General features: G+C 35.0%; 2 protein-coding genes across 4 annotated transcripts; one reads left to right on the forward strand and one right to left on the reverse strand.

The window, feature by feature from the left end:
* Positions 1-4,053: 4,053 nt before the first annotated feature.
* On the reverse strand, positions 4,054-6,745 carry LOC106314958 (uncharacterized GPI-anchored protein At1g61900-like). 3 transcript variants are annotated; one of them, XM_013752810.1, is made up of 9 exons: positions 6,492-6,733; positions 6,301-6,385; positions 5,902-6,021; positions 5,234-5,815; positions 4,919-5,164; positions 4,794-4,805; positions 4,559-4,699; positions 4,445-4,489; positions 4,054-4,369 (listed from the first exon to the last, which is right to left on the reverse strand). In XM_013752810.1, exons 2-9 carry the CDS (start codon positions 6,368-6,370, stop codon positions 4,296-4,298), a joined length of 1,290 nt encoding a protein of 429 aa, XP_013608264.1. In that variant the 5' UTR covers positions 6,371-6,385; positions 6,492-6,733; the 3' UTR covers positions 4,054-4,295. The 3 variants fall into 3 exon arrangements, with proteins under 3 accessions (XP_013608264.1, XP_013608229.1, XP_013608317.1); XM_013752775.1 differs by having other exon boundaries at positions 6,301-6,745; XM_013752863.1 differs by having other exon boundaries at positions 4,083-4,369; positions 4,559-4,693; positions 6,301-6,745.
* A 1,855-nt stretch (positions 6,746-8,600) lies between these two features.
* Positions 8,601-10,723, forward strand: LOC106336888. Its single transcript, XM_013775860.1, has 3 exons — positions 8,601-8,716; positions 8,807-10,171; positions 10,393-10,723. Exons 1-3 carry the CDS (start codon positions 8,601-8,603, stop codon positions 10,721-10,723), a joined length of 1,812 nt encoding a protein of 603 aa, XP_013631314.1.
* The last annotated feature ends 1,087 nt before the right edge of the window (positions 10,724-11,810 follow it).

Genomic DNA, 11,810 nt, shown 5'->3' on the forward strand with positions numbered 1-11,810 from the left:
GGTTTATAAAATCGAATGTGTTTTAGTATTAGGGTTTTAAATAAAATTGATTTCATGCATTCATGCAATAAGCATGTATGTGGCTAGGATCATGGATATTAGGGTTTGGATTTTGATCTTAGATCATTGGGGTTTTGAGATTCAAAACCATTAAGGTTTCAATTTTAGTTGATCAAACAATCAATCTCGATTAGGGTTTGGGGTATCGAACTTATGATTATAAGCTTCGATTTACTCATTGGGGTTTTGATCTATTACCGTATGGTTTTGATTTCAACATTAGATCATACTATTATGGTTTGTAGTTTTTATGGTTTCGATTCTTATCAAACAATCAAATTCGATTATAGGTTCTCTTTAAGGTTTCGAATTACCTTAACCTCAAGTAGGGTTGAATGGACCACCAAAGAGATGAACCGCGAGCTGGAACTGATCGGAACGCAAGCTGATGTTGTCGCGAGCTGTCTGATTTCTGAGATCGGGAACGCGAGCTGTCTGAGATTGTCTTGTTTGCAAGCTGAGGTTGAACAAGCCGAGATCGTCTGAGCTAGGATCAGGAACGCCTTGAGCTGAAGCTGATCGGGAACAGATTGCAAACAAGGATCGGGATGTAAGGTTTCACGATCGGGATTAGGATGGTTCGCCGGTAAGGATGTTCGCCGATTAGGGTTAGGGTTTTAGGCGGTTTGTTTTAGCTTAGGGATTTAGATTATATCGTGTTGATAACGTGTTGTGAAACTAGAGAATAGAATATATGTTTCTGTATTATTCATAAACATAAGGAGTTCTTTATATATAGGGAATTACACCGTCATAGAATAATGGAAAGACTAAAGAAAGGAAATACAAACATGGAAAGAGTACAAATCATAATCTAATAAGGAAAAGGCAAGATGTCGATTTTCTCTCTATCTCCTCACGGTCGACTATCTCTCTCTAGCATTGGACCGGTTATGAATTAAGCCGGTTATAGACACCCACAATATAATTTATAACAGTGCAAGTTGACGAAAATATCCAATTATCCATTTTCTGCAATACTTGCATGGTATGTTACTATGTTTTTGTATCACGTGATATATAAGGATATCACATGGAGTAATTTTTTCCACTGAATTATATACACTGATTAAGCTTCAGTAAAATTAGGAATATTACAAACCCGGCGAAAGATGTTTATATCATTATAGCAAGAAGGTGAATAAAGAACCTAATTTTAATTAGGAATATTACAAAACCCGGGGAAGGTAATACGTCAATGCACGATGGAACACAAATAATACGTCAATGCATAGAGCCCAAATTTAATAGTTTATAAAGCCCAGTTATGTTTGATCGATTGTTTGAGACGTCAAAGCTTTCTGAATTTTGCATGTTGTGAACGACTTTGAAAAACACCGATAAACTTAGATGATTTATTCCGCTATGCAAAGTCATGATTTTGTCAAAGGAGACATTATGTAGAGAATGATGAGAGTATAAGATTGGAAGAATATTGTATTGACCCTCATAAGAATAATAGTTAGAGTTACATATATATTTATACTACAGATGTTTCCTAAACTAGATAGATACAAATATATATGAGTATCTTATATAATAAATATACAATATTAACAATAATGTTTATGATCTCCTTGATCTTTCTATACGCCCCCTCAATCTCAAGGTGGTAATGGAGTTGTAGCGGAATTAGTTGCTTGAGATTGACTCAGTAATCATGCCATTTTAGTATTTGGATCAGCAGGTGAAGACGGTGGTGTTGGTTGTGAGGAGGTGAATGGACAGAGATGATAATGATGTGCCTCCTTTGGTGGTTGTGTTCTCGTTGACTATGTGTAGCGCAAACACTTACATGAGGGAGTGTTGCTTGTTGGAGATGAAGCACCTTGACTTGGAAACAGAAAATAGAAGGTCGAAGGCTTATAGATTCAGAGGCACGTTTGATTGAGCATGAATGATGATAGGAAGCACTTTGGCTTGGTAACAAAACCATTTTTTTTTAAAAAAAAAAATTTGTTTTTCTAATACCTAAAAAATATAGAACAAAGAAAACGTTTCTTTTTTTTTTTTAACAAAAAGAAGAAATAGATTCAGAGGTCTTCGGAGATATGAATAATAAGAAGCTCCATGGCTTTAAGAAAAACAAAACAAGAAGCATTAAGCTTTGATTTTGGAAGTGAAGCCACGTTGGCTTAAGAATTATGAAGATAAAAATGAGGCATGAATATAAAGAAGCACTAGTCTTGGATTCAGAGGTCTATTGTAGACTTGAATAACAAAAAGCTCAATGGCTTAGATTCAGAGGTTCACATGAACATGAATGGCGGAAGCATATAGCTTAACAGAAAATATAATAGAAGCTCAACGGCTTGAAATAAAAAAATAAAGAAGCTCTGTAGCTTGAAGAAAATAAAAGAAAAACAGGAACGAAACAGATCGTTAGATCATTGTAGCTCTGATACCATGTAGAAAATGATGAGAGTATATGATTGGAAGAATATTGTATTGACTCTCATAAGAATAATGTTAGAGTTACATATATATTTATACTAGAGATGTTTCCTAAACTAGATAGATACAAATATATATGAGTATCTTATATAATAAATATACAATATTAACAATAATGTTTATGATCTCCTTGATCTTTCTATACATTATGACTCCTAAAACATCCAATCTCCGGGAAAGATATGTACTAGATAAGTGACAAAGGGAGAGAGAGAGAGAGCAAGGATTTGAGACGCAAGATACCGCTCAAGAAGGTCAAAGCACAAGACATTTTTTGAGGCTTTAGTTAGGACTGTTCAATATGGCAAAAACGAACCGTACCGAACCGAACCGAACCGAACCGAAATAGATAATATGGTTTGGATTTGGTATATACCATACAAACCGAATGGATATGATTTTTAAAAAACCGTAGGATTTGGATATGGTTCGGTATATAACCGATAAAACCGAATAAAACCGATCAAAAAATAGAAACATGTAAATATGTATATATTTTATAACGACGTATGAAAATCATAAGTTATTTTTTTTTGCTAATAACTATTACTATATTTTTTACAGTAATAAAAAAGTCCTGATTTGTAAAACACTTGAACTATAATTAAATAACAATTCATCGCAAAGATGCTTCTTATTTTCTTAGTCTTCTTTTGATCTTTTTGCTTTAATTTAGCATTGACTAAATTGAAATAAAGATTATAAATTTGATGATAACAATTAGTGGAAATTCTTCACAATTTTTTTTATCTATAAACGAATAGAGTTTTATGTTTAATAGAAGAAACATGACTTTGATGAATGCTAAATATGAAAGAATAGAAAAACTTTTATTTTGTGCTTCGTGCTTCTGTTTTATTTTTTGTTTTTTATTTTTATTATCAAAATTTTGAGCTTTGATTTTAATTATAGATTTGATTATTTTATTAGATGATAGAAACATTTTTTATTTTTCTTCTTTTATTTAAACATATAATGTTTTTTAATAAATGAATGTGTTGATAACATGACTCTAAAATTCATATAATATGATTCCAAAATAAATAATTATGTTTTTTGGTATAAAACCGAATAAACCGAAAACCGACGGTATATAAACCGAACCGAACCGAAGTAAATATGGATTTAGAATGGTAGTTGTATTTTACTAACCGAAATACCGAAAAACCGAACCGAAACCGAACCGATATCCGGATTGAACACCCCTAGCTTTAGTAATCAGCTCAAGCTCCTTCAAAACCTTAAGCTTGGTCCCATGACAAGCCATCGCTGAAACTTAGTGACATGAGATATGAAATATCGTCACCTCAAAGAAAAGTTTAACGTTTATTGTCATGTGCAAGTCAGTGCAAAACTCATATACCTTCAGTTCTGCACATGACTGTATGATTTTTTATTTTTTCAACTTCATCACTAAACATTTAAACAGCCGCATAGCCAAGATTTTATAAGAAAGAATTTTTGCATACAACTTATTCAAGTAGCATTTTTGATTTCTGAAATCAAAAGTCTATAAATAAATAAAAATAGAATGGATAGAAAACAAACAATACTATATAAGCTTACACTACATAGAAAGGTTTCCAAGAATCATGAATCAATAAAGATTTTTGTAAAAAAGACTTTCCGAAACTTAATAATCTCAACAACTCGAGCACTTTACCGGTCATGTCAACAAACGACTTCCGCAGCTGACTCTACGGGTATGATCTACAAACAGCTATTTCAATTGACTAGTAAACATGTGTGAGATTGAGAGTGGACCAGGCTTAGTTCTGGTATCATGACAGTAGTATCACAAGAACCAGAGACAGTACAAAAATCCCAAAACGTGTTACTCCTTCATTGTAGAGACCTGAGAGACCAAAAACGAGAATACACATTTCAGACTTGTCACACTTAACAGTTGAGAGAGAGAGGATAAACTTACCAGGTTGCGAGGAGGCAGCAGCAGGAAGAGCAGGGATTGTAACAGCTGCAAGAAAAAAGACTAAAAGTTAAACCACAAAAGAGAAAAAAATTGTGGAACCTAATAAACACGCACGTTTTTCACAGGTAGAGGCTGATGATTGAGAAGAAGGCCATGGGGCAGGAATGTTGTCATTGAGATCACAAGTGAAGCTTATTCCCGAGTCTTGATCAAATATTGCATCTGATGGTAAGCTTGGTAATAGACAACCTGATTCTTTTTTAACCAACAAAAATAAATAAGAAATTACAAAAAAAAAATGATTCTCAAGTTTCCAACATGATAAAAATCGAGGGAGTTTAATTCACACCTTGGCTTCCAACTGTTTGTATCCAACCACAATGCGTCATCAAAGCACATAAAATAAACAGTTAATAAAGATTTATAATTGAAATTAGAAAAAATACAAGTAGAGAGAGTATAAAGTAGAGGAACCTTGAAGAGAGAAGTCTTTGAGACTTATATGACAAACGCTGAAGACATTCTTAGTGATGTTTAGCTTCTGGAGCTTTGTCCCCAGAGAGGTCGCGCAGTCCAAAGCTTGCAAATTAGTTATAAGTGCTTGCTTTTGCAGATGAGACACGTAACTCTCCATTGCACCACAACAACCCATTTGGTTACTCAGTTCGTTGCTGCAGTTACCACTGATGTCTCTCATGTCCGAAAAGACAAGAGGACAGACTGAAAAAACAAATAGATCATGTGACATTGTCCACCAAAACTCAAAAGTTAAATCTGATTTGCTTTTACCTCTATTGATTTTGCAGTTTGCTAATCCTCTGAGAGTTTCCTTAGCTTGAGAAGGTTCAAGTTTAGTAGCTAGCCAGCGTTGCACTATGTTCTTGCAGTCACTGATCCTAACCGAGTTATCGGTCAAAGGCTCTGATGCTTTCAGAGTTACATTAGTAGCTGCGTCGAGTATGGCGTTTTGGCAAGCCTGTTCGCAACACTCCTTCACAGGATCAACTTTCTCACAAGCCAAAAGAAGCTTTGATGTATCCACCGCGCTTTCAAACTCGTCGACGTTGATCACAGGGCACGAAGAAGCAGTGAGGTTCGACGAGTAAAGTGAACATATACTCCTAAGCCGACTCGAAGCGCCTTTGCCTACCAAGATTTTCTCTAAGTCCGAGACACAGTGCTTAGACTGGGTTCTGTTTAAGGCAAGCAGGCCAGTTTCTTTGCTGGCTTTGCCGAGGGTTATGGTGAGAGTAGCATCTAGCTGAGGACAGCACATGACATTGGCTAAGAGTGGAGCAAAGACAGTCCAACAGTTGTGTGAAGTAGTCTGAATCAAACCCTCGGAAGCAGTGAAATTAAGCGAGCAAAGCCCTGGAAAAGATATTTAAACTCAGATTGGTATTAGAGTTTCTTTCACATAACATATACCAAAAGGCAAACTAGAATGGAGAACAAACCGGATAGTTTGGGAATGGTGGTGTTGATGAATGGAACCATAGGAGAAGGTGCAATGAAGGGAAGAAATGGTTGAGGAGAAGTATCTGGTGATATCTCTGGTAACAACTCCTCAGATGAACCTTTAAAACAAAAACAATCAAAATCATCACTCTTATAGACTAAAATATTCTCTTAAAAGAAACCTTATTTGTAAACTATAAACCCTCAACAGAAAGGGAGCAAATTTACGATGACCCAATTCTCACAATAAACAACAAGATTGTTCCAGAACAAGTGAAATCTGATTCGAATCAGCAAGAAAAAAAAATCAAACTTTGTGTGAAGAAATGTACCAATCAGTTGAAGTCATAACCCTTTTTGCCTTAAAACTCAAATTCATGAAGAGAATCAGAACTCACATAGATATAGCATAAACATGAATTGAAGAACCACGAAGAGACCCATCTCAAATTCTGCTCTTCTCGTCATTTTCTCCCCCTTCCTCTAGAGCCCAGTAAAAAAAAAAAGCTGAATTATTTAACAGACAAAAAGACAGAGAGAGAGAGAGAAATAGGTTATGGACTGAGATTCTCTGTCTTTTTCCCACTACCGAGAGTCTGAGAAATCACACTCTTGGTGAAGAAGAAGAGAAAGTCGCTTTCTGCGATTTTCAACAAAAAATCTTGGTAGAGAAGATAGACACAAACAAAGAAGAAGAAACGCAGAAACAGCTGTCTTCGTTCACACTCTGCTGTGGAAGAAGAGAAGGTACCGCTTTTGAGAAGGCATTTATTACTCTCTCTCTCTCTCTCATCTTTTTTTTTTTTTTTGAACACCACACTCACTCTCTCTTCTTCCCATTAATTCCCACCATTTTCTCTCTCACTCACTCTACCTCTAAATCTTAATCTCTTCACATAACCGGAAATTAAATAGTAAACCAAAAGTGATCATGAATTTATCTTACCCACTAGTCTACTCTACTCTACTGCACTTCTACTTGATTCGATGTTCAGCGTACCGAGAATTAGATAACCGTTGGAGTAATTTATTAATCATGGATTAAGGCCGGTCGGTACAAACTGATTTTTGTATTGGATCGCATTTAAAACTTCACGACTTGGGGACATGAAAGATATCTTATGGCTATTAATTATTGTTATGGTAATTATTTCAACTATATATATTGTTGAGAAATTTGCTAATTTGGAACAACTTATCTTAGCTATCTAATCTATTAAAAGGAGAGTACAAAATTAGATTACCCCTTAATTTTTCACTATATTTACAATGTTATGCCATTGATGTATTAAATGAAGCTATATTTATGGATATTTTGTCTTTTCCTATTTTACTAAATCATTTCCTGAATAAATTTCACCTAAAATTTTGTGTTTAATATATTTCCTAAAATGATTCAGCTAGGTTTTAGAAAAAATCGAATTTATAAATGATTTTTAATAATATTATGTAATATTTTCCTAATATCATATAATTTTCACACATTTAGCTTGTAAGGTCTAAAATATATGTATTTTGAATATTCCAAGATGTATGTTTAACCATTAAGGTTACCATTAATTACTTTCAAAAATAAAATCTATACATGTTAAGAATTAAATATTTTGAATTACTTGTACAATAATATGGATTATTTATAATCGAATATTTATTTTTAGTCTATCTAAATCTTGCCTAAAATATATATATTTCAAATATTTCTAAAATATATTTAACCATTTCAGTTACTATTAATTATTTTCAACAAAAGAATCTATTTATATTAATGTTTATAATTAAATATTATTTTCTAATGTACAAAATTTTTGCCACATGGCCTATATCTAATCAAAATATTTAAAATATTATTACATTTGTGAAACGATTTCGTGTTAAAAAATATTACTCAAATATATCAATGAGTCAATATTTGTTAAAGATTTAGTATATCGCACAAATCAATATTTTTTTTTTGCAGCATGTAAACTATTTAATTATTGTGTTTATAAACATTTTAAAATATGATAAATGTTTAAAATATTAAATAATAAATATTTAAATAACATTCATGTATATAAAATGAAAATAAGTACCCGCACGGGCGTGCGGGTCAAGCTCTAGTTGTCCCCTTAAAACAAAATCAGTTTTTGACTATGACTACCCTTACACTTTGTAAAAATTCATATAAATTAATTGAGAAGCAAAAAAAAATAAATAAAAATACAGAACATGATCTTAACATACATGAGTACTTATGAAAAATATATTGGTGAAAAAATTATGTTTGATAGAGGAATTTCAATAACTCCCTTAAACTGGTAGAAGATCTGATCTTCCATCTACGGTGAAATAGATGGTAGAATCTGCTAAGAAAACTACAATCTACTGGAATTAGAAAATATAACTTGCCAAATTTTCATCCATCTACCATGGTAGAAAAAACAATCTACTATTCCTACTACTTTCTAAAAAATAGCAAATCCGGCGGTCTTCTTCTTAGTCTTTCTTCTACTACCTGTAGTTTCTACATTCTGCTAATTTCGCTTTTAACTATTGTCGGTAGAATGTTTGCTCTACGTTGTCTTCTATATCTTTCCACTGATAGAATCCCGTTTCTGCCAAATTTGTTTCAAAATTCCGAAAATTAAAACCAAAAATAGCAAAAGGAGGTAGGTTACTGAATTTGGATGGAAGTTCAACCATTGAGAAGCTAAAGTTAATGGTTTCTGATGACTTTGGAATCGATCTAACCCTGGTCAATCTCGAGTTAAGCTACTTACCTTCTGAGTTGATTAATACTCTTGAGTCTCCTTCGGTTATCATCAGCAACGACCGGCAAGTTAAAAATTTTCTAACCTATGTGAGGACCAAACCTTCCACGCGCTTGTGTGTGTGTCTTCAGTCAAAATATGAAAATCTCAATAGGGAGGCACGTGTTAACTTGAATAACCAAGCATCTGGTGCGGCCATAATGGAGGGACATACGAATGAAAATTCAGATGTGAATTTTGGTGAAACCAATTTCGACGAACAAGACATTGAGCGGGATGAAAGTGATGATGAAAAGATGTGTGACATAAAGGGAAGCAAGGGACATAATGTACGATTTGCTTTGTTGGATATTGTGAAGAAGGGTCAACATTTTAGCAGTAAAATGTTACTAAAGGCGACATTCGAAATCTGTGCAATGAAACATAATTTCGACTATAAAGTCGTCAGATCGGATACCAAAATTTGGTATATTCGTTGTGCAGATGAAGATTGCAGTTGGCGAGTTCGTGCAGAAGGGTTAAAAGGTTCTTCATATTTCATTATCAGAAAATATGTTGCTGAACATTCATGTGCTCCATCAGCAAGGAACAAATCTGTAAGGACAGCTTCAGCAAAAACAATTGGTAATCTGATTATGCATAAGTACGATGGTGTGAAGGCGGGGCCAAAATGTAATGATATCATTGAGCTTATGCGTGGTGAGCATGGGATCGAGGTGTCCAAGTCTTTAGCGTGGGATGCACGTGAGTATGCTATCAACACAATGAGAGGCATTCCAGAAACAGTTTATGCGAAGATTCCCAAATACTTGTACATGATGAAGGAAGCTAATCATGGGTCACATACATCTTACGAAACTGACAAGGATGGGAGATTCCGATTCCTTTTCATCTCATTTGGGCAGTGTGTCCGAGGTTTTTACAGAGCCATTCGAAAAGTTATTGTTCTCGATGGGACGTTTTTGAAGAGCAAATTCAAAGGTGTTTTACTAGTTGCTACTGCTTTGGATGGAAACTCAAATTTATATCCACTTGCATTTGGAGTTGTTGACTCAGAGAATGACCTCTCGTGGAACTGGTTTATGAGACAACTTAAAGTGGTTGTTGCTGATGAACAGAGTTTAGCTTTTGTCTTTGATAGGAATACCTCACTTGGTAAAGCTATTGCAAACGTGTACCCTCAATCTCATCATGGAATTTGCATTCACCACTTGCTGAATAATGTTGTAACTTATTACCATGGGAAATGTTTGGTTGGTTTGGTTGCAAAGGCTTCTAAAGCTTATCGAGTTGCTGATTTTCAGAAGATCTTTACAGATATTTGCTCGATTAGTCCTGCGATTGGGAAATATCTAATAGAGGCTGATGTGAGAAAGTGGGCTCGCTGTCAATTTCCTGGTTTTAGGTTTGATATTAGGACCAATAATCCTGCTGAATCGATGAATTCTGCATTGCGTTCGCCAAGGGAGTTTCCGATCATTCCTCTACTGGACAGCATAAGGGAAATGATGACTCGATGGTTTTTTGAACGGAGAATTCTAAGTTCTAAGAATTCAAAGCCATTACCACATCTATGAAAAAGAAGATTGATAGAAGGATTCAGAAGGGAAAGACGTTTACAGTTTACCCGATTAACGATTACCGGTTTCTGGTTCGTGGAGACAAAATGGAATGTATGGTTGATTTGGTGAGACGCACATGTTCTTGTGGAAATTTTGACTTGTTAAAGATCCCATGCAGGCATGCCATAAAAGCCGGTTTTAGTGTAGGCAGACAAGTTCACAGTCTGACTGACGAGAAGTACACAACCTCTTCTTGGATCTCAGTTTACGAGGGAAGCATAAATCCGATAAGTGTTCCTGAAGATGCATGGATTGTCCCAGAACATGTGGAGAAGGCAAACGTTCTTCTTCCAGAGAGTAGAAGAGCAGCAGGAAGGAGAAAGAAACGAAGATACGAAACAGTTGAACACAAAATTCGTTCACAAGGAAGTAAAGGTTCCACAAAACGCAAATGCAGTAGGTGTGGGATTGAAGGGCACAATAGGTCGACTTGTGATAGAGCAATATAGACCTCTCGAATTTATTTGTCTTTGGATGTTTGTTTTACTTTGGATTTGAGTTTCTATTTGTTTGATCATTGACTCAAAATATCGAATGGGATTTGAGTTTCACTTTGGATTTTAGAGTTTCTTTGTTTTATCGATGACTTAATATAGCTTTTTCTGCAAAACGATAAGAATTTTATTACTAACTTTAATCTGAGTTACAAACCCTTTCGAAAAGCCATTGAATTATGGCACACAACCTACATCAACCCTTTATTCTGCCTTCTTCAAACAATTTTTCAAATCATCAATCTCTTCTTCAATTAGAGCTTGTTGTGCATCAATCCTACGAAGTTCATCAAACATAGTTTCATCGACCTACTTAAATAGATGGTCTTCTTTCTTTCTCACACTGGTTATGCCTTCCTTGTACTTTTGACCCAGCAAAGTCCCAATGTCTGGAATCGCCTCCATAAGCCAAATCTGTAGGGCATAGGCGAATCCATCTAATATATAACTATTCTTCTTCAATTTGAACCTTGCTTTCTTAAGCATGAAGACCCCACGGATACTTCCTCAGTTTATCAGAATCCATCACTAATCTATGTATGCATGAGGGATATTGATCTTCTCATCCCTAGCCATCAGAAAACAAATAACACAAAGGTAGACTAGTCTGACCCTGTCCACACGCGACCAGTCCTTGCACTCCGTAAGATGCTTCAGCCTAATTGTCTTCATGTCTACTTCTTCATTTTGCTTCAGCACAGTCCCCCAAAACCCCTTATCATTTCTCCAAGCTTCAAAATCAGTGTATTTGTCTGCTTCACATCTAAGACCTGTCACAGCGTAGAACTCTTGCATAGAAAACCGAAGAGGCTTCCTAGCAAAGCTAAACCATAACTTGTGACGCTTTGAAATGTCTAGCATTTTGCAGATGAAGCTGTGAATAACCTTCCCTGAGTATCCGAGTTCATGCTTATTAATAGCCAAAATCGGACCAAATACAGGGTCTCTCAAAAATTCATTGTACTCATTCTCAAGTTGCTTCTTCATTAGCCCCAGAGCTGTCAACCTACAAGTGTTGTTAATCTTATCAACATGATGCTCA

The sequence above is a fragment of the Brassica oleracea genome, chromosome C1 (genome assembly GCF_000695525.1).
Source record: "Brassica oleracea var. oleracea cultivar TO1000 chromosome C1, BOL, whole genome shotgun sequence".
Taxonomy (NCBI): domain Eukaryota; kingdom Viridiplantae; phylum Streptophyta; class Magnoliopsida; order Brassicales; family Brassicaceae; genus Brassica; species Brassica oleracea.

What these genes read in the sequence shown, in the direction of transcription:
- LOC106336888 (XM_013775860.1), top strand. Translation starts at nt 8,601, where the DNA reads ATGGTTTCTGATGACTTTGGAATCGATCTAACCCTGGTCAATCTCGAG. An exon ending in GTTATCATCAGCAACGACCG is followed by an intron (nt 8,717 to 8,806) that starts GCAAGTTAAAAA and finishes AAATCTCAATAG; the next exon opens with GGAGGCACGTGTTAACTTGA. An exon ending in AGGGAAATGATGACTCGATG is followed by an intron (nt 10,172 to 10,392) that starts GTTTTTTGAACG and finishes GATCCCATGCAG; the next exon opens with GCATGCCATAAAAGCCGGTT.
- LOC106314958 (XM_013752775.1), bottom strand. Translation starts at nt 6,370, where the DNA reads ATGACGAGAAGAGCAGAATTTGAGATGGGTCTCTTCGTGGTTCTTCAA. An exon ending in CACCATTCCCAAACTATCCG is followed by an intron (nt 5,816 to 5,901) that starts GTTTGTTCTCCA and finishes TATCTTTTCCAG; the next exon opens with GGCTTTGCTCGCTTAATTTC. An exon ending in AGCCTCTACCTGTGAAAAAC is followed by an intron (nt 4,490 to 4,558) that starts GTGCGTGTTTAT and finishes TTTTTCTTGCAG; the next exon opens with CTGTTACAATCCCTGCTCTT.